Genomic DNA, 23,091 nt, shown 5'->3' with positions numbered 1-23,091 from the left:
GCTGTCATTTCTGCAAGGTGGCACAAACAGGACCTAATTAAAACCCGTATTTCCTAGTCTTCCAACTTCCCGCAGAGTGAACCCTTCACTGCCTCATTTTGTCTTGATTGTGAATCAACAACCATTTCCTCACCCTTTTAACACTTTCTCTAGGTCTGGATCCCTTAAAAGCCGTTTCCATCTGTAAATTATATATCGGCATCCCAGGAAATTTGGGAGTTCATATATCTGAGACATTTTGCTCAGGAGGAGAAATTGTCTCACTGGTCCATTAATTGATGGTTACAAGAAAACAGACTACCTCCAGTTGTATATGAACATCTTAATGGGTAGGAGGAGTGTTGGGGTGTAGTAAGACCGGCCTAAGTAGGAAAGCATGAACAGGAAGTCTCCACAAAAAAGTTACCTATCGAGAAAGCCCTCTTTTAAGTGTAAGCCCTGATGAAACTCCAAAACGTTGAACGATGGCAGAGTTTTGGAAAATTCAAATGTGCTCTGTGCAAGGCCTGGTGCTATGTTCAAGGCCAAAGGCCAAAAAGATATGCAAAATGTTCTGAGACTGAGAACAGGGGTCCGGAAAGCCAGCCCCACGCTGTTTCTTACCGGGCACCCTATATACAACTTCCCAAATTCAAACAGTAATATGCCCCTGGCTCCACAAAAACCTAAATAAATAATCGTGGTGGAGTCTGAAGAAAGGAAGGATATGATCTATATATAGAGAGGGATGTAGGCGGAACTCTAGGAGATGGGAACACGCACATATACTTTAAAATATGCTACATCCGAACACTTAAGATGGAAGGTTTTTGTTTGGTTTTGAACTGAGGATTTGCCACCACAAACACATCCTACCTGTACTAGAGCGGGTGTGGGAGAGCCGAGAAAGCCTCCAGAGGTAGAAATCGAGCCGGGAGTAAGTAACACAGCGAGCCCTTCACTACACTCGTGGGCTGGGCTCGCCTCGGCCCTTCCCACCCGCGAGGCGCGCTCAGAACAGGGCGGGCCGGGGCGGGGAAAGCCGAGCGCGGCGGGAAGGGCCCCGGGCGGCCGGGGGAGGGCGGAGGGAGGCCGGGGAGGCGGGCGGGCGGCCTTATTGTTTCCTCTCGCCCTCCTCCTCCCGCGCCCTGCCCCGGCGTCACTGGAAAGCCGCCCGAGCCGCCCGGCGGCGGGTTATTTATAGAGCTGGCTGCGCGCGCGTCACGGAGCCCGGCCCGGCTGACGGGGCCGCTGACGCGCTTGGCCGCGGGGCCGAGTCCGCGGGGCTGCGCGCCGGGCGCCGGTGACAATGGGCTTCTGTGTGTGCAGCTGCCGCCGCCGCTGGGGGTCGGGGGAGGGGGGCGGGCGGCCGCTCCCTGACCCCCTCCCTCCCGCCCTCGACCCTCCGAAAGGTAACCGGCCTCTTCTTGCCCCTGGCCGGGACAGCCCCCATCTACCCCCCGCCCCGAAACCAGCGGCTTCTACCTTTTTTTTTTTTTTTTTTTAATTTTACCAGTAAGTTTCCCTGGGCCCAGCCTCCCCGCTTCCACTTCCCCCGTCTCCCCCTCTCCCCCCAACATGACGGGAGAGGGGGATTTAGCCGGCCGGGGGCGGCCACTTTGTGCGTCCCGGGGAGCGGGACCCGCACAAGGCGCGCCAGCAGGGGATGCGGTGACCGAGGGGCCGGGAGCGCCGGGCAGGTAATGTATCCTGGACCTGGAGCGGGCTTTGTTTGTGTGGGGGGAGGGGAACAGGGGTGGGTGCGAGCGCCGGGCAGCCCTGCCGGGGCTCTGGTCTCCCGGCTTCTCCGCCCCGCTGGCCCGCGCGCACGAAGCCGATCAGGGGTGTAACGCCAAGAGCGAAAGAAAAACTTCTGCGTGACTGACTAGATGAGGCTCCTCCCGAGAGACCAAGATAATAGAGGACTCCCCCCCGCCCCTCCCTGCGGGTTCTGGCCCGGTACGCCCCCACCCTGCGGAAGGAGGGGCTGGTGGGGATTTTAGGGACTTCCTGGGCTGCGGAGACCGGCTCTGAACCAGCCCCTCTCAGCTGCCGGGAGCTGGAAAGCTTGCTCTGGAGCCTCTCGCACGTGGCAGGCAGGCAGAGAACTTGCTGTGCCTTCTAGGAAATTGCAATCGATTTGTAATGCAGTTTCGCTAATTGGGAGTTCAAAATTAAACTTTAATAAAGCATTTGTGTTGTCTTGTGTAATTGTGAAAGCTTCCATCCGTCCTGGTAGATAGACTCTAAGTCTCAAGTTAATGGCGCTAAGCTAGATTTCCCCCCCAAGTACAATTCCGTCAGCCGTCGTCGGCGCAGCTGGATTTCCGTAAGGTACAGATGTTGCTAATGGCAGCTTAAGCACGGATGGGCAGATAGCATACGGAATGCAACATGTTGCCATATGGTTCCTTTAGCCTTTCACCTCCAGGGATATCAATCACATATATTCTGGGAGGAACTTAATGACTCTCCGAACGGCAAAATGAATTACCTGGTACAATTTATATCCCTTGACCTGATACGTTATAACAACAGGGAGATAGCATCTCACAGTTTCTGTGGTATAAACTGAGCTGCAGAGCTACATTTCAAATTCTGTAACATCGATCTGTGGTTTGAGGGGCCCTGTCAAATCATTCTGGCTGTAAAAGAGGGTTTCTGTATTGCCTTCCTCCTCTCCCCCCTCTTCTGAACGATACAAAGTTTATAAAGTTTAGCAAAACTGTTGTCTTAGAAATTGCCAGTCAGCCAACCAAATACTAATTGATGAGAATATGGAGAAAGGGAAAAGAGGATTTCCAATGCTAGTTACTTAATTAGTAATGTTTAGGAACACCATACTTTTGGAATCCAGAAAATTAAAGAACTACAAGAAATGCGTGTATGTGAGTTGTTTCTGTGTAACTCTTCAACCCCTTAATTAACTATTTAAAATTCTTTTTTTAGAAAATAATCTTTATTCTTAACCAACTGAGCCACCCAGGCGTCCCCGAAAATAATCTTTATTCTTAAACGTAAGAAAATATCATACAGGAAACAGTCCTCAGAAACATGAAATATAAGAAATATAAGAAGCTGAACAATTCTATACACAACCCCCCTCCCCATACACATATACTCTGTGAGTACTTGGACATCCATGGGTAGTACTGGTCGTTTGTTTTTCTCCCACCAACATGCCAGTGACAGCATACTGAAGTCACTGTTTAGATCCTAGTGGAATGTTTCTGTAATATTTCACAGGTCTTATTTTAAATATCCCAGTGACTAATAAAATGGTTGATTGCCTCTAATTTCAGGTTATAAACATGGTTGTCCCTTAGTGTAATGCTCCTTTTTCTTCCACTAAAGCAGAGAGGCAACACTAGAAAACAAGAAATAAGGGTAAAAAAAAGTAAATAACTTATGAAAACATTTTTTTTCTTTTACCTATTAAGTGATATCTGAAAGCTACGAATGTACTACCTTTTAAAAGATTTTGCTTCTGACAGTGTGTAAACCACATTAATTCATGTGAATTGATAGATTAACAAAACACAAAATAGACCTAAGCGATCTAAACAAGTACATATTTTCAGTCATGTCACGTTTCAGAAACTTAACATTCTGGAAGTTTATCTGTACATCATGTCCTTTCTGAATCCTTTTGAAATGACAAGATAATATTTCTCCTTTTCTTCTTACTTTTTGAAATGGATGATGATGTGTTACCTCGTATTTGAGTTAGTGCAATATGTTGGTAATTATCAAACAATATAAGACGTCTTGTGTATTTTTATAGCAGAAAATCTTATACAGAACACAGTAAGATATATATCTGACTTATGGCAACCGTTGCTGGGGGCTGTTTTTGGTCATCTTTTAATGGCTAAGGTTTTCTCTCACCAGTACTCAGTGTGTTTTAACCCTGATCAGAAGTAAGCTTGTCAATAATGATTCCATCTCCATGACTTCTGAATAGGCAGTGAGTGTGTCCTTTAATCAGCTACACAGAACTCGCCTTATAAAGCTGTTATTGTCATGAGCAGCTACTGCGGCCTTTTGTTAGGCCCCAGGATTATTAACGTGTTCCACCTTCAAAAGCCAGGCTGAAAGTCCTGCTGTGCTTCATTTCAGAATTCAAGTCCATTAGTAAACAAAACCCTAAGCAGCACTATTTGCTTTTTCTCAAGTTACAACCTTACATGGAGTTCACGAATGATTTTAGACCCTTTTGTAGACATGAACTATGTATATTTTTGGTATGCGTACACAGTAATAAAAACAAGATGTGTATCTTGCATCATGACTTTTATTTTAAACGAAGATTTGATGGATGTCCATTGTTACTCTAAATGAGGTGGCTGGCTGCCAGGGGGATCCCTATAGCTGGAAAGTACTAGCATTGTTATTGTCTACCAGGGAATCACTTTCTCTTTTTTGAACTCTCAACTTCACCTCCCTCTTTAAATAGTGCCCTTCCATATTGCTAATCTGAGAATTAGTTTGGAAATGAAAACTTTTGAAAATGTGTTTGTATTGCTGAGATCTTCACCACTGTTTCTGGTTGCCTGCTGGTTTACAGCCTTTATCTTGGGCTGGCATGTTTATTTTAACTGAAAATGAAGAAATACTCTTAGGACAGGGTATATTCTCCATGCTCTATGTAATTTTAATTTGATATAATCCTAGCTGCTTTCTTATTTTTTTACTCATGAATGTATTTTAGAATATATAGGATAGGAAGGATTTATGTGTTTCTCATGGTAACATGGGACAAGTTATGGATAGACATTAGGCCTCTAATAGAACTCTGCATTCAAGTGAGTGGGGGTGGGGAGGAGAGCCATCCAGAAAGAGTATATAGTCCCACTGCACTGGCCCTGTTTGCTTTTCAAATTTAAAATCTACATCGCTGCATTGGAAACTTGTTTCTCTCTTTTATAGTGTTTCATTTTTAAAGAATTCTTTAAAAACTGTCAATCTGTAAATATTTAACCAGCCAAGCAGGAAACAGTCTTTTATTCTCGGCTATATGCAGCTTTGTTTTTATCTGGGTTAGTGTGAGTGCCATGTAAATACCACATAAAAATTTGACTTGGTTTTCCTTACTTTGACTGAAGATTGACAGGGGCTTCTTTAATTAATCTTGTTCTCTTTCATGTTCTGTATTCAGATATTGAAATACAGTATTTTTATACATTTATAAGATTGTGTTTGCATTTATTTAATTTATGTTTCTTTTTTTAAAGCATGTAGCCTTGAATGTTTGTTCTACTATTTTTTTTTTTTTCTTCACATCATTACTCTGGTACTGCTTGATGTAACTTGATTAGCTCCCTCCCCAGTCATGATTGGTAATTAAAATAGGCATTAAAATTAGTCACTTAGCAATTTTGCTGTTCAATTGGCAATTAAATTACTTAATTGCAATTAAAGTCCTAATTTTAATTGGCAAAATGATAGATGTAGATTTAAGATAATATGTATAAATACTTTAATAAGTGTCTATATAAGGATTACTTAATTACTCAACTTCAAGTTTATGCTGTTAACTTTAGAACTTTTAAGTGAGCAATGAAATTTGTATTACATCTATTCAAAGGATATGGTAATTAGATTTATTATCACTATAAGGGTCCTTGCTATAAGTTACTTTTGTAGTGTTAAAATTGTAGGCTTGATAATTGCAGAATTATGATGAGGAAAGGGGCATATATATCTTTGTCGTAATATATCCGTACAGGATCTTCATTTTTTATTAAATCGAGAGGTTCCTATCCCCCAGTTAGGCTGAGGAAAAAATCAAAAGCGGTTATTTTATCATTAAAGGTAGAACAAAAACTCACAGCTATGATATGAATACAAGAACTATTGCCAAGTGTATTTTATCTACTTAAAATGCTATGTAATACTGTGATAGTTACTAATGTTATTAGCTACTTTTAGAATTTCAAGTGGCCTTGTCCTTCACATATAGCAACTTATTTTCAGAATCTTTAAAAAGTCTTCTAGGACTTTGTACAATTTAATCAATTTAATTTAATTTAATCACCTACATGTTTACTGAAATTAACAATGAAATCTAAAATCAAAGTTACCCTTACTTGCTTGATCAAAAAGAATTCTTACATAGAAAATATTAGTGGTTGCTAGAGACTGGGAGAAGGGGATAATGGACAGTTATTGTTTAATGGGCATAGGGTTTCAATTTTATAAGATGAAGAGATGGAGATGGATAGTGGTGATAGGTACACAACAATGTGAATGTATCTACCATCACTGAACAGTACACTTAAAAATGGTTAAGATGATGGATTTTATGTTATGTGTATTTTACCACACACACAGGAAGAAAATAGTAGGTTACTTTAAAAGCTAATGTTTAGGAGATGGTTACTGAGAGTCAAGCATTAGAGCTTAAAAGATGAAGGATTTTTATTATGCAAAATACTTTTTGAGTGGCATGAGGCTTTACCATATGTTCAGTTTTATAATTTTAATTTGCAAGTAGATGCTTCTAGAAAAAAAGAGTGCTGTTTTCTTCTGCACATCTTTACACATTTCTAGAACTGAGTTCTGAATTGAAGTCAGAAATAATTTTGCGCTTAGTGTTTTTTGGTAAAAAAAAAATAATGGGCTGAATAAAACTGAGTAAAAAGTCACAACTACCCAAAATGTGAATATCAGGTAAGCAATTGACTTGTTTTGTAAACATCCTATGGGAAAGGAACAAATGATTCATCAATTAGTATCCTATTAATGCAAATGAAATCGCAGAAAGGAAAAAAAAAAAACCTTCAGTATTAAAAGCTGATTTTGTAGTTCCATAACTGAGTTTTTATTTCAAAGTGAAAATTTCTCTCTTCTATCACTAATGTAAAATTTCCTGCTGAATAGCAGCAAATGCCATGAATGTAAATTTGTCCAAATATAACTTAAAATATATATCTCATTTTAATGTTTAAGATAGTTTCCATTAAGTAATTTTGTTATAAAATATCTTAAAGTTACTTCAACTCTTGCAATAAAACAGTTATGTCTGTTCACTGTATCTGAACTGGAAGGGCTACTCTGAGTTCATTTTGGGAGAATCCTGAAAGAAATCCTCAAAGACCCCTTTCCCATGCATTAAGATAGAAAATCCTATGGGATTACATCCCATGTTTGCTTTCTAAATTATACCAAAAGCTCAATTTTATTAAGTATAATCTGTCTAGCCATGCATAAAATAAAATACTTTGGTTTAGATGTGAGTGTATTATTTATATTGATTTTTTATAAAAATATTTTTTACATATGTGTCACATTCTGCTTAATATTAATTAATATCATAAAAGATAATGTAGTAACACGACTTTTCTAAATGCTTTTCTGAGGTCATCTAATAGTATATACTGAAAGAATTAATTTTTTTGTCACTTAATTTAGTTTTCGAAAGAAGGAGCTCTTTATGTATAAGACCAATTTTTACTCCTATTTATTTTAACTTCTTAAGAAAATAGAACTTCATTGGGGATAACTTTACGCATTTATACATGGCAGTAATTTAAAGTTGTATCTGCATCTGGGCCTTGAAAAAAACTAGTATTGTCATTTTAATTGAGTTATAAAGTAGTTTATATTTAAGAATCTATGTTTCAAAAAATCTTGAAAGGTTCTAGTCATATAAATGCAAAATTTCAGTTTCTTGTAGCCTAAAGCATCATTTTAACATTTTCTAAAAGGTTGTTCAATTCTACATTTTGATTCCATTATATGTGTAATTAAACCTCTGTGCACAAAAGCATTCTCTTATGTACTAGCAAATACACCCACAGGAATCCTCTTCTAAACTATAATTTATTTAAACATGTAATCATAGGATTTTAAAACATGCTTTCATTTTTCCAAACTATATGCCAATTTGAGCTACTTGGTGATAAAATGAGAGATTTCATTACTATTTTGGTTTTTTTCCCCCTGTGACCTAACAGTGAGTTAAACATGGGCAGGAGGAAAAAGAAATCTGTTGTGAACCTAATTCCATGTGTTAAACCGTTTCCCCTTTAAAGAAAAATAGAAAAAGTATAGGAGACTTGTAGTTATTTATGAATTCCAGCACAGTATGAATATTTGGGCCTGCAGCTTGCTCTCCTAGAGTTTGGCCTAAGTAGTAAATAGCTAGCTGGGGTGTGTGTGTGTGTGTGTGTGTGTGTGTGTGTGTGTGTGTGTGTGTGTGTGTGTGTGTGTGTGATCTTCCTGAACGTTGTGGAGTCAGGCCCCCTACTGACAGCATCAGTCAATTACAGACATTGGCGGTTCCACTGAGATTCGTTCCATCACAATTTGGTGGGGACACAGGAGTCTGGAGTTCTGAGCAGGGTGCTTTCTTACACTTTCTGGTGCCTATGTTGCGTCCTTCCCACCCAGAGAATATCTGAGCCCTACCAAAAATGCTAACACAGGAAGCAGCTTACCCAGTAATTGGTTTAAATGAGTTTATCAGTCTTTCATCCGGTGTGTCTTCCTAAGAAGTTAACACTCCCCAGGAACTAGAATAGGAATTTGAAGAAGAGAGAGAACTCATACAGGTTATAGGATGCAAGGGGGAAAGTTCACCTTTTCTCTGTTGTTAATGTTATACCTAATGCCTCCATTTCCACTTACTAATAATTATAATAGCTGCTGTGAAAACTGCCTCTCAGTCTTGGGTGCAGTAAGACTTGGGTAAGGGCTCTGTTAAGCCCGACTCCACAGGTTGCTGTTGTAGAATAACGCACCGCACTACAGTGTTTGTCTCCTTCAGAGCTCACTTTAAGAACTCCAGAACACTCTCCACTCTCTTAAGAGAGAATTCTCCAGTTGTCCGCATACTCAACCCAGGCTAAAGCCAAGTGTTTTTAAGGGCCATAAGGGAGGAGGAACTTGTGCAGGGAATGTATCCACTCACATGTGCGTATTTGTGTAGGGAGGGTGATAGTTACAACCTTAAAGTTCTCCTGGCCCCCGCTTTCCTAGGAGTATATTAAAAAATAATAACCGCCACCCCAGCGTGGCTGCGCCTGAGTTTCCGACTGCCTGAAAATAGCTACCGGGAGCCTGGCCCACCGCTGGGATCAAGGAAAGCTGCTCCTGGCAGCGCCCTGCTCCCTCGCGGAAGGGGAAGGGAACCCGGGAGGGCGCCACCGAGCTAGCGCCGCTGCTATTTTGGGCCCAGCCCAGCGGGTGCGTCAATGCCTGCGCCCCTGCGTCACCGCCACCCCCACCCCTTTCCTTCTCCCCTGCTCTCCAAACTCTCACTTTTTCCCTTTCGTTCGCGTGGAATCGTTCCTGCCCACGGGGCGCTGACGCGACTGAGCTCACGCTAATAGGCTATTCTTCGCCCTCCTCCCTTCTTCCCCTTACTCACACACCCTCACTCGCCACAACAGCCCCCCCCCACAACACACACACACACACACACACACACACACACACACACACACACACACACACACACACACTTCCTGGTTTTATTTGTACTCCGGCCCGCTGGGGCACCGCTGAACCGCAGAGGCGGCGGCGGCGGCAGCGGCAGCCGCAACATCTGGGGGAAACTTAAGGTGGTCACGCAGGTTTTCCAGAGGCTGCGGCGCAGAGGAGCCCGCGGCTTCCCGGGGCAGCCGTAGGACACCTGATGGCTACGCCTCTCGAGCCGCTGGGGATCGAGCAAAGGCTGGGGTGCAGTTTGAGCTGAGCGGCTTCAGAACGCTGATAGTTCCGCGGCGCTTTTGGCCCACCCAGGGAGCACCAGGATTGGGGGCGGGGAGTGGGGAGTCGCCAAGGGGCTCCTGCAGTCTGGAAGCGAGCCACGCCGAGGGAGGTGGGGCGGTTGGAACTCTTCGCGGCCAGAGAGGGGGGGACGCCTTGGAACCCTCCCTCCCCTCATCCCAGCCTCTTCCAGCCCCCTGGGAGAAGCCCCGAGAGGCCCGCCCTGTTCGGGCCGGAGGAAAGCGAAGGGAGCTCGCTTTCTGTAGAAGCGGCGTCTCCTTTGCTAGAAAGCGCCTCACGCCCTCAGCCGCGCGGGTGGACAGGCGTGCAAAGTGGAGTCAGCGGCGACTGGGGCGGCCGCGGGGGGTGCGGCGAGCTACCACAGTGCTCCGGGTCCCTCTCCTGGAAGGGCTGGGCACACAACTTTATGCTCGCGGAGATACCCCACCCCGCCCTCTCCCCTTGTTTTGTCTTTCCCTCTTGGCTCTGAGACTGAGGTTTGAGAGCCCTTGTGCTTCAGAGGAGGGTTGAGTTATTTCTCTACAACTCGTGTTAGGGTACGAGTTGGTGGGCACTGAGGAGTGTCGAAAGTATTAGAGTTGGCCAAAGGTGAGGTTAGAGCACCTTTCTGCTGAAGGCGCACCTGTTGCCCGCTGCTTGGCTGTATTGTCTGCGATAGGAAGGTGGGCGACGCCTCACTCTGACTTTCGGGATCCCTAAAGGGTTGGGTCACTGTCTACCTGTCCCCCCTCTCTTCCCCTTTCCACGCACCACGTCTTCCCTTGCACGTGGGCGCTGCAAGGGAAGAAGGGAACATGGAGAATAGGCCCTTCCCAGTCCCTTCCACCTTGGACTGTGTGTGTGTGTGTGTGTGTGTGTGTGAGAGAGAGAGAGAGAGAGAGAGAGAGAGAGAAAGGGGAAGGGGAGACAGAGAGAGAGAATGCTAACGCCAAAGGAGGAGGCCCTGGACAGGAAAAGGGAGAAAGGGGATATGCATCGGGCTAGGGAAATCCCACCCTAATTGCCTGAGGCCTTTGAGCTTCTCGGGTCTTGGGACATCTGTCTGCGCTTCCGCTAATGGGGGAGACAATTGTGAGTGGATGAGGTTAGAACACTGCCAGGCACACCCCATCCCTCACTAGTCCAGGTGCCGGCTACCTGGCCCATACCAGCGTTCCCTTTCGCCGGGGCTTTTGTTGCACCCTCCCCCACAAGTGAGCAGCCTGGCGGCAGCGGTAGCCCTTGGTTTAGAGGAAGGCGAGGTGAGATGTCGCGGTGCTGCGGGCTGCGCGGACCTGTGTGGAGAGGTCACACCTCTTTCGGAAAAAAAAAAAAAAGAGAGAGAGAGGGAGAGAGAGAGAGAGAAAAGAAAGAAAGGAAAAAAAAAAAAAAAAAAAAAAAAAAACAAAAAACCAAACCCCAAGCTGGCGACCAAGGTGAACCCAGAACGGTTCCCACCTTAAAATCGGCCCTGCTCGTGACGTCAGGTCGGAAATATACCAAAGCGAGAGCCGGCCAGGAGTCCGGGGAGCGCGGCGGCGCGGCGATTGGGCGGCGGGCCGCTGACGCGCGCTGACGCGCGGAGACTTTAGGTGCATGTTGGCAGCGGCAGCGCGAGCCACATAAACAAAGGCACATTGGCGGCCAGGGCCAGTCCGCCCGGCGGCTCGCGCTCGGCTCCGCGGTCCTGCTCCCCTGCCCAGCCGGCCGCCTTCTCCTGCTCCCTCCCCGCTCCTGGCGACTTGGTTACCATCGCCCCTCTCGCCCACCCCTCTCAGACCCTGCTACCAGAGGAAACTACACTTCGGCTGAGTTGAATGAATGAAGAGAGACGCGGAGAACTCCTAAGTGAGTAGGTAGAGCCCGTGCAGCTCGAGTTCCTTTATCCTTCTTTCGTCTTTTGCACGTCTCTTCTTTCCACATGTGTTAGTACAGGTTTTCTCGAAGTGGGCGCCAGAGGGTCGGAGCGTGATGGGGCCGGAGGACCGAGAATAGGTGCGCGCGGCTACGGCGGTCATTTGTCCGAACTCCAGCTTTGGCGCTAGGGGGGAGCTGGCTCCCAGCAGGCTTCCAGGCTCCTCATTGGTGGACGTGGATGGGAGACTTGCATAGTTTGGGGAGCTGGGGACTTGCCCGGGGGATATGTGGCCAAAGTTTGCTCTTAGAGTGGAACTGATTGTGACCATTGGACAAGGAGACTCCAAAGTCCTGTATGTACGAGGGGCCTGGACGCTACCCACAAAGTGACAGGGCGAAAGTTCTTCAGTTTATGTGTTGCTTGGGAACTGTGTCACCGCGGCTGGCCGGTGTGCCAGTGTTTCCTGGGTATTATTGAATAAGGGGTGGTGTTGGTGTTGGTAGAGTGTCCTATTACTAAGTTGCCTGAAATTTCTGGTTTTGACACATGCCGTGCTTGTGTATCTGAATACGTCAGAGAGGGAGAGAGAGAGAAGGGAGTAAAGAGTACAGTTAGGAAGCTGTTAAGTTACCAGGAGATTAATATCCAGCACAGGCATATAGCTCTCAAAGGCTGTGGGTGTCGTGGGTCTCCTTTCTTTCTACTTTTTCTGATTAACCTTCCTCCCCAGGAAGCAAGATAATGGGGGAGTGGGGAGGAGAACAGAAGGAGTGGATGTTTGGCTTTCTTTTTCATTAGTAATAAGATTGTCGATGCTCTAGAATGCCTTCCAAGTGGCAACATTTGAAAATTACTCGTTTCCCTGGCAAATAGACAGATTGTGGACGGCTGTATAGGCGAGGTGTTCGGCTTCCAGTGTTGGGAAGTGCTTCTAACCTTGGTGCCAGTACTAGATAAGCTGTGTTTCCCTCCCTCTGCAACTGACCTAAGATGGTCCTGGAAAAGTAGGGTCTTCTTTTCCCACCCCTTGACCCTTAAAGATGTTGAAAGACAAATTTCCTGGAGAAGTGAATGGCAATTCACCTGTATCCTCAATCCCAGTGTTCTGTCTTTTGACACTTAGGAAATCCAGATGCTTCCATTCAGATTTTCTTCAGGGCTGCCCAGGCCTTGCTAGCATTCTGTAACACATAGGGATGGGGGGAGAGATTATTTTTCTCATATTATATTTTTGACTTCTACTTTCTTTACCCCCTTCTGAAAGAAAAACTACTTCTGCCACAGAAAAATTTAGGCGAAGTTTCCAATGCTGTATTTTATTAAACTCTAGTTTCTTCTTATTTGGGTCTGAATGAAACTAAAATGGAAATGACACTACCTTCCCACCCCCACCTCTACTTCCATCCCCACCCCACCCCTACATCTTAGGGTCCAATTTATTACATCATAAGTATTAAGTAAGTACATGAAGTACCTTCTCTCCTTCAGAACTCTCTGTCTACCAGGATTTACACATTGCAACGGGTGGCATTTTGTGTTGTTTACAGTCATCTCTTTTACACATTCATTTTAACTGCTGAGTTTGGTAAGGGCTACAAAGAATTGCCAATGAAATTATCAAGGAGGGCGTAGAGGGGCTTGCCTGGTGACCCTACAGATGCCCAGCTGAATCTGTCGGGAAAGTCACCCTGAAGCTTCCTGTGTCTGTATTTCAGGGAGGAGATCCGACAGGCTGGACTCCCCATTGCTTTTCTAAAAATCTTGGAACTTTGTCCTTCGTTGAATTACGACACTGTCCACCTTTAATTTCCTCGAAAACGCCTGTAATTCGGCTGAAGGTTAGTGCAACTTCATTTATTTTTTCCCTCCTCCGAGTTCCCCGAACGTCAAGAAACAGGGCAATCCCATCTTCCTCAGCAAACTCTGTAAGTTAAGGTTTTCCTGGCCCATCATCTTCGGGAACAACATCCACAATGTGCAATTCAACCTTATTTCTAGAATGAGCTTGCTGAACCCAAGCTTCAGAGGAACAGCTCATATGAGCAGGACCGTTGGGTGTGATGGGGTGAATGGGGAGGTGTTTGAAATATCCGGGAATAAAGACCCTCAAAAGCTTTCCAGCTCTGGGTCTTCCTTGGACCAGTCTTTCCATTCCCTGCACGGTTTTGCCCCGCAGCATTCGCTCTCCGCTCTTCCTCTCGCGTCCCTACATGCTCTCTGACCGCCGCGGGCTGCCGGTGTAGCTCCAGGTGTACCCGAGCCCGGGAGAAAGTGTTCAGTTGACCAGGCTGAGTGTATATTACCCTGTTTCATTTCCAGCCATGCCTTGTGTTCAGGCGCAGTATGGGTCCTCGCCTCAAGGAGCCAGCCCCGCTTCTCAGAGCTACAGTTACCACTCTTCGGGAGAATACAGCTCCGATTTCTTAACTCCAGAGTTTGTCAAGTTTAGCATGGACCTCACCAACACTGAAATCACTGCCACCACTTCTCTCCCCAGCTTCAGTACCTTTATGGACAACTACAGCACAGGCTACGACGTCAAGCCACCTTGCTTGTACCAAATGCCCCTGTCCGGACAGCAGTCCTCCATTAAGGTAGAAGACATTCAGATGCACAACTACCAGCAGCACAGCCACCTGCCCCCCCAGTCCGAGGAGATGATGCCGCATTCCGGGTCGGTTTACTACAAGCCCTCCTCGCCCCCGACGCCCACCACCCCGGGCTTCCAAGTGCAGCACAGCCCCATGTGGGACGACCCAGGCTCTCTCCACAACTTCCATCAGAACTACGTGGCCACCACGCACATGATCGAGCAGAGGAAAACGCCCGTCTCCCGCCTCTCCCTCTTCTCATTTAAGCAATCGCCTCCCGGCACCCCTGTGTCTAGCTGCCAGATGCGCTTCGACGGGCCCCTGCACGTCCCCATGAACCCGGAGCAGGCAGGCAGCCACCACGTGGTGGACGGGCAGACCTTCGCTGTGCCCAACCCCATCCGAAAGCCTGCGTCCATGGGCTTCCCAGGCCTGCAGATCGGCCACGCGTCGCAGCTGCTGGACACGCAGGTGCCCTCGCCACCGTCGCGGGGCTCGCCCTCCAACGAGGGATTGTGCGCCGTGTGTGGCGACAACGCGGCCTGCCAACACTATGGCGTGCGCACCTGTGAGGGCTGCAAAGGTTTCTTTAAGGTGAGCGAGGACGGGGCCCGGAGGAGGCAGGTAGGGGCCCCCTAGTGCCGGGAGCCTCGGAGTGCGCGCTCCTTCTGGGTTCAGGCAGCCCAGTCCTAGTTCGTCCAACTCCCCAGGTCTGCGGAGGCTTTCCTGCAGCCGCTCATGGCCTGTGGCGGAGGCCTCTGGGTGCTTGTGAAAAGGAAATAGCTAGACCCGGAGAGCAGGGGTCGCATCCCCCTCGCACGCAGCCGACACCCCGGCAGGCCCCAGCCCGAAGTTGCAGGAGCCTGAGTTGGAAGAGGTTCATTTGCATGTGCTAGGAGCTGTCTTCTCTGTTCAGATTGAAATTGGTTAGGACAGAGAACCGTGTCTGAGCTAACCAAGTGGAACAGAATTCCCTATGGTCAAATTAAGTGATCTCTTTATTTCGCCATCCTGATTGAATAATCTTATCATTTTAAATAGAGAAGGTCTCCAAGGAATGTAAATAATATGAATGCCCACGGATTTGTATTTACTGAGCGTCTCCTTCTCTTTCTCTTGGCATATAAAACACAGCAAGGAGCGGCAAGGTTAGCTCAAATGTTAACGCTATCAATTTTCTCCTGTTAAATGCCCTGGGGGAGGAAAACGAAAAGAAAGAGAAAGAAAAGGAAAAGGAAAAAAATAAAAGAGGAGTTGTGTGTATGTGTTTGTTTATGGGGAGGAGTGTAGATCCTAGCCGTTCAGAAATTGTTCCTGGATTCCCTGGGTTGCTGGATTTTCAAAAGAAAAAAAAAAAAATCGGTCTATATTGTCTCCTTTTGCAGCGCACGGTACAAAAAAACGCAAAATACGTGTGTTTAGCAAATAAAAACTGCCCAGTGGACAAGCGGCGCCGGAATCGCTGTCAGTATTGCCGATTTCAGAAGTGCCTGGCTGTTGGGATGGTCAAAGAAGGTAGGTCCGGACAAGCAGCCCATTCCCTCGTCTGCGCCCGCGGGAAACTGCGGCTTCTATCCCAGTCGAATTTTCCACTTCCCAGCGCCGGGAAGATGTGTGTGTGCGAGGGGTGTCTCCCGGTTCCCCCTCATTCGCCTCCTGCCTTGCTGACCCCGCAGCTGCCTGCTTGCCCATCCTGCCCTGGAGAAAACAGCGGGGCCCTTCTCGCCTTCAACTCTACGACCCATTTGGAAGACGACATAAAACAACCCCACTTTTTTTTTTTTTTTTTTTTTAATGCTTCTCGTCAGTGAAGGCTCTACAAGCAATGGGACCCTGTGCAGCCTGCCCTGGCGCCGGGTGGCTGCGGCCTTCCCTGGGAGGGGCCCAGGCGACAGCTGGGTCCCGCTAGGGGGAGCGACGCTAACCCATTTATTCCTTCGCAGTGGTTCGCACGGACAGTTTAAAAGGCCGGAGAGGTCGTTTGCCCTCGAAACCGAAGAGCCCACAGGAGCCCTCTCCCCCTTCGCCCCCGGTGAGTCTGATCAGTGCCCTCGTCAGGGCCCATGTCGACTCCAACCCGGCTATGACCAGCCTGGACTATTCCAGGGTAAGAAGCTGGCGGGGGTAGCATGTGGACAAACCAACAGATGGGCAGGACCCCTTCCCACACCCATCACTAAGCCCCAGCAGACTCAAGCAAGGCTGTGGCTTTACAGCTCTGAGCAGAGCCACAAGAGACAGACAGAGAGACAAACAATCCACGTTACTGGGAGTGTAGGCATGAGGACAGACAGAGAAAAGAAGAGAAGACAGGCCACAGCGATCCCATCTCTGGGAGACCTCTCTCTCACTGCCATGGTACACGCATATACTCACACACTAATGCCTCTAGTGCCTAAAGCAGAGGCTGTGCAAAAATGCCCCCCACTTGGATTTTATCCCCAGTCTTCCATAGAGATGCTTTAATCCTCATCCTCTGTGGCACTGTCGGGGTGGGGAATGTCTGTTTGGGGGTCGGGAAAGGAAAGAGAAAGGTATAAGGAATGGCAGTGGTGTTGGGAATCAGGTGGTCAGATTCCTTTTTTACCCCAGCTATGAGAAATGTGTAGGCTTTAATTGGAAGAAGTATGTTGGGCCAACCTAGAAGCCACTGCATTTTATTAAGATTTGCAAAGGGCGTCTCTGCTCAAGACCCACTCTGGGACTGGCATGAATACTAACGTGTCAATTGTTTTGTGGAGATAAGAGTGAACGTTTCCCAGGGCTGGATGGCACTGTATTTAGTCTGTATGGAAATGGTAATTTACATATTTAAAGCAGCGACCTCATAGCACCATCCCTAATTGAATTAATTGCCCCGGAACATCTAATTTCCTTACTGGTCAGAGAGAGGTTTAATTGTTATAAAAACCCGGCTCCCCTACTAGAAGCGGGGTTAGCAATTTCACGGGTTATATATTTTAGAGAACCTCATTAAGTGCTTTTTAAAATGAAATTCCAGTTCCAGGCGAACCCTGACTATCAGATGAGTGGAGATGACACCCAGCATATCCAGCAGTTCTATGATCTCCTGACTGGCTCCATGGAGATCATCAGGGGCTGGGCTGAGAAGATCCCAGGCTTCGCTGACCTGCCCAAAGCCGACCAAGACCTGCTTTTCGAATCAGCTTTCTTAGAACTGTTTGTGCTTCGATTAGCGTACAGGTAATGGAGGAGGCAATCCAGGGAGGCTGGGAAAGGAGGAAGAGAGGAATCAAGAAGGGAAAGAAAGGAAAAGAGAAATAAAAGGGGAGAAGAGAGAGGGGCAGAAGAGGAAAATGAAAGAGGGAAAGAAGGAAAAGAGAGTAGACAAAAGGAAGAGAAGGGAAGGAATGAGCCCAGAAGCCTTGGATGAATGGAATGGAAGTGGGATAGGGGGCGTTCTTGATTGTTATGAAATTAAACCCGTTCAAGGTCTACTGGTCTACATTTTATTAACTCTTCCGTAATTAGTTACCTCTTAAATCCCTCATTTATTGCTCTTCAAGTAATTAGTTGTTTAGCTTTTCTCTCTCTCTTTTTCTCCCCTCTCTCTCTTTGGTATTAATTGCAGGTCCAACCCAGTGGAGGGTAAACTCATCTTTTGCAATGGGGTGGTCTTGCACAGGTTGCAATGCGTTCGTGGCTTTGGGGAATGGATTGATTCCATTGTTGAATTCTCCTCCAACTTGCAGAATATGAACATCGACATTTCTGCCTTCTCCTGCATTGCTGCCCTGGCTATGGTCACAGGTCAGTACCTCACTTGCAGGGCAGGTCTCCAAAACTGCCCAGCAGGATTTGTCCCGGTTTTCCCTTGCCACTGATCCTCCCTGTTCCTGCCAGCTAGCTAACTGCTTTGTGTGTTCCTCTTTTGTTTCTGATTGTGTTTTCTGCAGAGAGACACGGGCTCAAGGAACCCAAGAGAGTGGAAGAACTGCAAAACAAGATTGTAAATTGTCTCAAAGACCATGTGACTTTCAATAATGGGGGGTTGAACCGCCCCAACTATTTGTCCAAACTATTGGGGAAGCTCCCAGAACTCCGTACTCTTTGCACACAGGGGCTACAGCGCATTTTCTACCTGAAACTAGAAGACTTGGTACCACCGCCAGCAATAATTGACAAACTTTTCCTGGACACTTTACCTTTCTAAGACCTTCTCCCATGCGCTTCAAAGGAACTGGAAAGAAACCTAAAACTATCCAGAGGGGGGAAGTCACAAGGCAGAGATATTCCCATGAGCTGCCTCAGCTCTAGCCGGCCCCCACTCCCTCCACAAAATCCCAGTCCCTTAATCCCTAAAGAAACAAAACAAAACAAAACAAAACAACAAAAACTGTTGCTATTTCCTAACCTTCAGGCAGAACCTAAAAGGGCATTTTGGCTCCGGGGCATCCTGGATTTAGAACATGGACTACATACAATACAGTGGTATAAACTTTTTATTATCAGTTTAAAAATCAGTTTATTGTTCAGAAGAAAGATTCCTAATGTATGATGGGGGAAATGATGTTTGGCCATGTTTGGTTGTTGCAGTTAAGACAAATGTAATACATACACACACACACACACACACACACACACACACACACGCACACACTCACTCACACATTGTAAGGGGACCCACAAGTATTGCCCTTTAAAAGACTTCAAAGTTTTCTGCTGTAAAGAAAGCTGTAATATATAGTAAAACTAAATGTTGCGTGGGTGGCATGAGTTGAAGAAGGGAAAGGCTTGTAAATTTATCCAATGCAGTTTGGCTTTTTAAATTATTTTGTGCCTATTTATGAATACATATTACAAATTCTAAAAGATAAGTGTGTTTGCAAAAAAAAAAAAAGAAAAAGAAAAAAAGAACTACACAAAAAAGGGACAAGCATGTTGAGTCTAGGTTGAAAATGTTATAGGCACTTGCTATTTCAGTAATGTCTATATTCTATAAATAGTATTTCAGACACTATGTAGTCTGTTAGATTTTATAAAGATTGGTAGTTATCTGAGCTTAAACATTTTCTCAATTGTAAAATAGGTGGGCACAAGTATCACACATCAGAAAATCCTGACAAAAGGGACACATAGTGTTTGTAACACAGTCCAACATTCCTTGTTTGTAAGTGTTGTATGTACCGTTGATGTTGATAAAAGAAAGTTTATATCTTGATTATTTTGTTGTCTAAAGCTAAACAAAACTTGCATGCAGCAGCTTTTGACTGTTTCCAGAGTGCTTATAATATACATAACTCCCTGGAAATTACTGAGCACTTTGAATTTTTTTTGTTTTTTTTTAATGTCTAAAATTGTCAGTTAATATATTATTTTATGTTTGAGTAAGAATTTTAATATTGCCATATTCTGTAGTATTTTTCTTTGTATATTTCCAGTATGGCACATGATATGAGTCACTGCCTTTTTTTCTATGGTGTATGACAGTTAGAGATGCTGATTTTTTTTTTCTGATAAATTCTTTCTTTGAGAAAGACAATTTTAATGTTTACAACAATAAACTATGTAAATGAACAGAATTTTGTCTTCTTTCTGGGTCAGGAAAAAATGGTGACAAAACAGCAATATAAAATAGAATTGGAGATCGATTTAGGATAGGTCACTTATTCAACATTTGTGTTTCAAACGGACAGCCTATATCTATTCTAGCAAAAGAACCTGGGAAATTGAACTAATTGTCCAGAAAATTCAGTACAATATTTTTCCTCAACCAGAATTGTTGAGTGTGGCAACCTGCATTTGTCAGAATCAATTGAGAATATCTAAATGCTTTTGTTAATTTTGCTAGGAAGTGCAGCTTTCAGAAGAGAAGTTTAGGAAACCAGATAACTTTTGAACTTTTACAAAGTCTGAAGTCCTGTCAGGTTTTTGTCTTGCAGAATGTTTCGGGAGTATCTTTTTAAGATTCAGGAAGTTAACATGGATTTGAAGTGTGTTGTACTTTATCTCTGGTTTTTCCAATTCCTCTACTTATTACTGTTGTAATAAGGAAGAGGGGCCAAGCATTTTGGGCCCTTTGGACTTTGGGTCAGTGGTCTTGGCATACAGCACAACTCAGTAGAGCTGTTTCTTACAACTTTTTGTTGTCCTCCTTTAGTAGATAGTGATGAGGTATACTTTGAACTTTTAGCATAATACCTCCTTCTTTAAAGTTTTTCAGATAAATTATAAAATAGCTCTTTGTCAGCTCCTGGGTCTGGTACAAGTAAGTCATACCACAGCTTCCACGATTCCACCCATCACCAACTTTTAGCAAAGAAAGCAATAACGTTATAGACAGCGGCTGAAGGTCTGAGCTTCCTTCTACTCAAGGTCCTGGTCTTTGGGCAGTCAAGGTCCTGCCTAATTGGCTTCAGGCCCACGGTGAATTCCTAGTATAAGATGGAGACCATCTTCTTCGCTGACCCCAGGGAATTACAGATGGCTTCTGGGGGCACTGAAATTTAGAGAGTACTATTGTTTATAAAACGCAAAGTTAGAAATTGCCAGTAAATTGCCACGAGAGAATTCTTAGGTGGTAGTTTTTACTTTGCTTCCCTTCCCCCTCCTTTTTTTAAAGACAGGCTTTGTGCATGGGAGAAAAAGAAGGCATGTTCAGTTATAATTTAAGGTTATTTTAACCAGATATGTTTCTCTGCAGGTAACTCTGGGGGGACAAAAGTAGTGGTCACAAAAGGGATTAAATAATAAGCGAAATATCCAATTTCCTGGCTTTTTTGAAAAGATGGGGCTTGCCATTTCCTTTTATTTTCACAACTTCTGTCCAACCAAAGCATCACACTAATAAGCAGAGAAAAAGAAAGCTCTTTAGAAATGCTGGGAGTCTGCAGAGCCGTCAGGGCTCATCTCTCAGGTGCCTCTAGCCCCGAGACAATTACATTCCCAGTCAGAATCCCCGAGAGTTGAACCCAGAAACGAACTCTTCCAAAGGTTCTCCCTGAAGGAAGTGGCTGCACATCACCCGAGGCCAATGAGATGTTAGGTAGGGCGCCTCCGGAGAATTTGGGGTGAAAGGAGGGAGGAAGAACTCTCCCAAGCCCGCGTGCAGATTGCACTGGCGGCTCGTACATTCAGCTGTAATTTCTAAATTGCAAAGTGGCCAGTCCTTTTTCTGCTTCACAGTTATCGAGTCAATTTCCAACCGCCAGCTGCGCACGGGGTTGTAGGAGGAAAGAACCTGGCAAGCATCTCTCCTGCATCTTCCGAGATCCGCGCAGTTGAGGACTTACACTGCACTAGTGCTTCTATTAGTAAAGCCCAGGAAAAGCAATAGACACGCTGCATTGCAAAATCCAGACGTTGCATGGGACTTCTTTAGAAAGAGATCAAAACTTTATAATGAAGGGTTCATATCACTCTCATCTTCCACGTCCTCTTAAGTTATCATGTATCGTTTCAGCTATGGAAAATGCATAATCATTGTTCTGAGGATATGACCATACACTTCTCTGCTCTGAAAGGTCTAATTTTAAGTCTTCACGGTGTCTAGACTCACTTCGAGTGGTTGCTTAGAACGCCCTGGCTTTATGGAGAGATGCCTTTAATTCAAAGCACGGGTGAGCAGAGCTACTACTGCCTGGTACTTGGGTTATGCTTCTCCGCCCGTCTAGGCGACCTCCGCAGTCTCTCTAGGCGCTCAGGCGACCCTTGCTCGGATCTTTCGCTGGGGTGTGGGGTGGGGATGGGAGACAGAGAGACGGAGCTAGACAGAGACAGAATAGTGAGAGGAGAGGGAAGTTTGCATTTCTGGTTGTAACAAGAGACGCGCCTGACCCAGGAAGGTGATAGCACCCTGCAGTGACAGCAGCACCCCATGACCTTACCATGTGTATTTCCTTTTCGTGCACGACTCCGTTTCTAGAGAGTTTGGGTGCCCCCTCCACTAAAAATATCAATCACGAGTCTTACGGGACACTATTTCTCAGCGTGCAAGGGACCCGAGGGGTAGAAACACATATTCTTGCCAACTTAAGAATGTCACTTGAAGGTTCAATTTCACTTTGCCTTGAGACTCTCTTGGCTTTGTTGGTGTCAGTGCGTCTACACGAATATCCAATTATCTAATTATATTTTAAACCTAGGCGTCGGCAGTGAACACTTCCAAGCTATGAACAGGTCTGTGATGGAAAAGTTGTATTTTATGGTAATATTTTGATCACAGAGTTTTCCAGGACGGGATACATTTCCATCCGGACAGGCCCCACACAGAGTACCAACACCAGAGCACTTCTAGGCACGTCGCGTGTTGCGCATCTTCGCGCCGCAAGCCCGGCGCCAACTCCGCACACACGTCCGTTTCCCTTTTTATCCGCAGCGCGGCAGCGCGGAGGTGGCCTCGGAGAGTGAGGGCTGAGGTCTTCCGGGCCGGCCTCGCCTCTGTCGGTGAGACAGGCGCGGGTCTGGAGGCCGTGTGTGCTACAACCACCTTAAAAATGGAGAAAGGTTCTATTAACGCGCGGGGGCGAAAAGAGGCTGTTTGGTACCGCGGATTCAACAACTTTCTTCAGTATTATTTTGCTGTTTGAATAGAAGTCTGGGACGGAGTATGTATTTCTAAGACATCTTTATAAGGCTCCCCCCACCACCCTCCACCTGTCACCGCTATTCGGGAACAGGAACTATCGCTCCGTGGGCGCGCCTGGGAGTTTCTCACAATCCAATTCCTGTGCACCCGGTGAGCCAGGACCTGACTCAATTTTAGAGTCCCACAGAGGAGAGGTGGGGTTGAGGGGGGTCCCAGCCAACTCCAACCAATCGTTCCTTCCCAGAGGTCTCAGCAACTCCTAAAAAGGGCGCGCCTTGTGCAATAATCTTTGGCAGAGGTTCTGCTTAGATCCGTGCATGTGACAGCACTGGAACCGGAGCGATCACGATTCGTATAGCCAGATTGGGGTGGGGGGCATTCAGTCGGTATTGGCTGACTTT

The 23,091-nt window shown here is 45.9% G+C and overlaps 1 protein-coding gene across 7 annotated transcripts; it reads left to right on the top strand.

Annotated features, from left to right (window-relative positions):
• Nucleotides 1-1,173: 1,173 nt before the first annotated feature.
• NR4A2 (nuclear receptor subfamily 4 group A member 2) lies at nucleotides 1,174-19,020 on the top strand. Of its 7 annotated transcripts, XM_047721918.1 has the most exons (9): nucleotides 8,296-11,541; nucleotides 13,267-13,389; nucleotides 13,871-14,736; nucleotides 15,528-15,657; nucleotides 16,086-16,249; nucleotides 17,144-17,346; nucleotides 17,735-17,751; nucleotides 17,856-17,913; nucleotides 18,060-18,324. In XM_047721918.1, the coding sequence occupies exons 3-9, from the start codon at nucleotides 13,873-13,875 to the stop codon at nucleotides 18,145-18,147; spliced, it is 1,524 nt and encodes a 507-aa protein (XP_047577874.1). In that variant the 5' UTR covers nucleotides 8,296-11,541; nucleotides 13,267-13,389; nucleotides 13,871-13,872; the 3' UTR covers nucleotides 18,148-18,324. The 7 variants fall into 7 exon arrangements, 6 of the variants coding, with proteins under 6 accessions (XP_047577870.1, XP_047577874.1, XP_047577872.1 ...); XM_047721914.1 differs by lacking the exon at nucleotides 8,296-11,541 and adding an exon at nucleotides 1,174-1,679 and having other exon boundaries at nucleotides 17,735-17,913; nucleotides 18,060-19,020; XR_007125909.1 differs by lacking the exon at nucleotides 17,735-17,751 and having other exon boundaries at nucleotides 8,298-11,541; nucleotides 18,060-18,132.
• Nucleotides 19,021-23,091: the final 4,071 nt, after the last annotated feature.

The sequence above is a fragment of the Lutra lutra genome, chromosome 3 (assembly GCF_902655055.1).
Source record: "Lutra lutra chromosome 3, mLutLut1.2, whole genome shotgun sequence".
In the NCBI taxonomy this organism is placed as follows: domain Eukaryota; kingdom Metazoa; phylum Chordata; class Mammalia; order Carnivora; family Mustelidae; genus Lutra; species Lutra lutra.
Note: the sequence above shows the minus strand (reverse complement) of the source record. Positions and strands in the feature narration are given on the sequence as shown.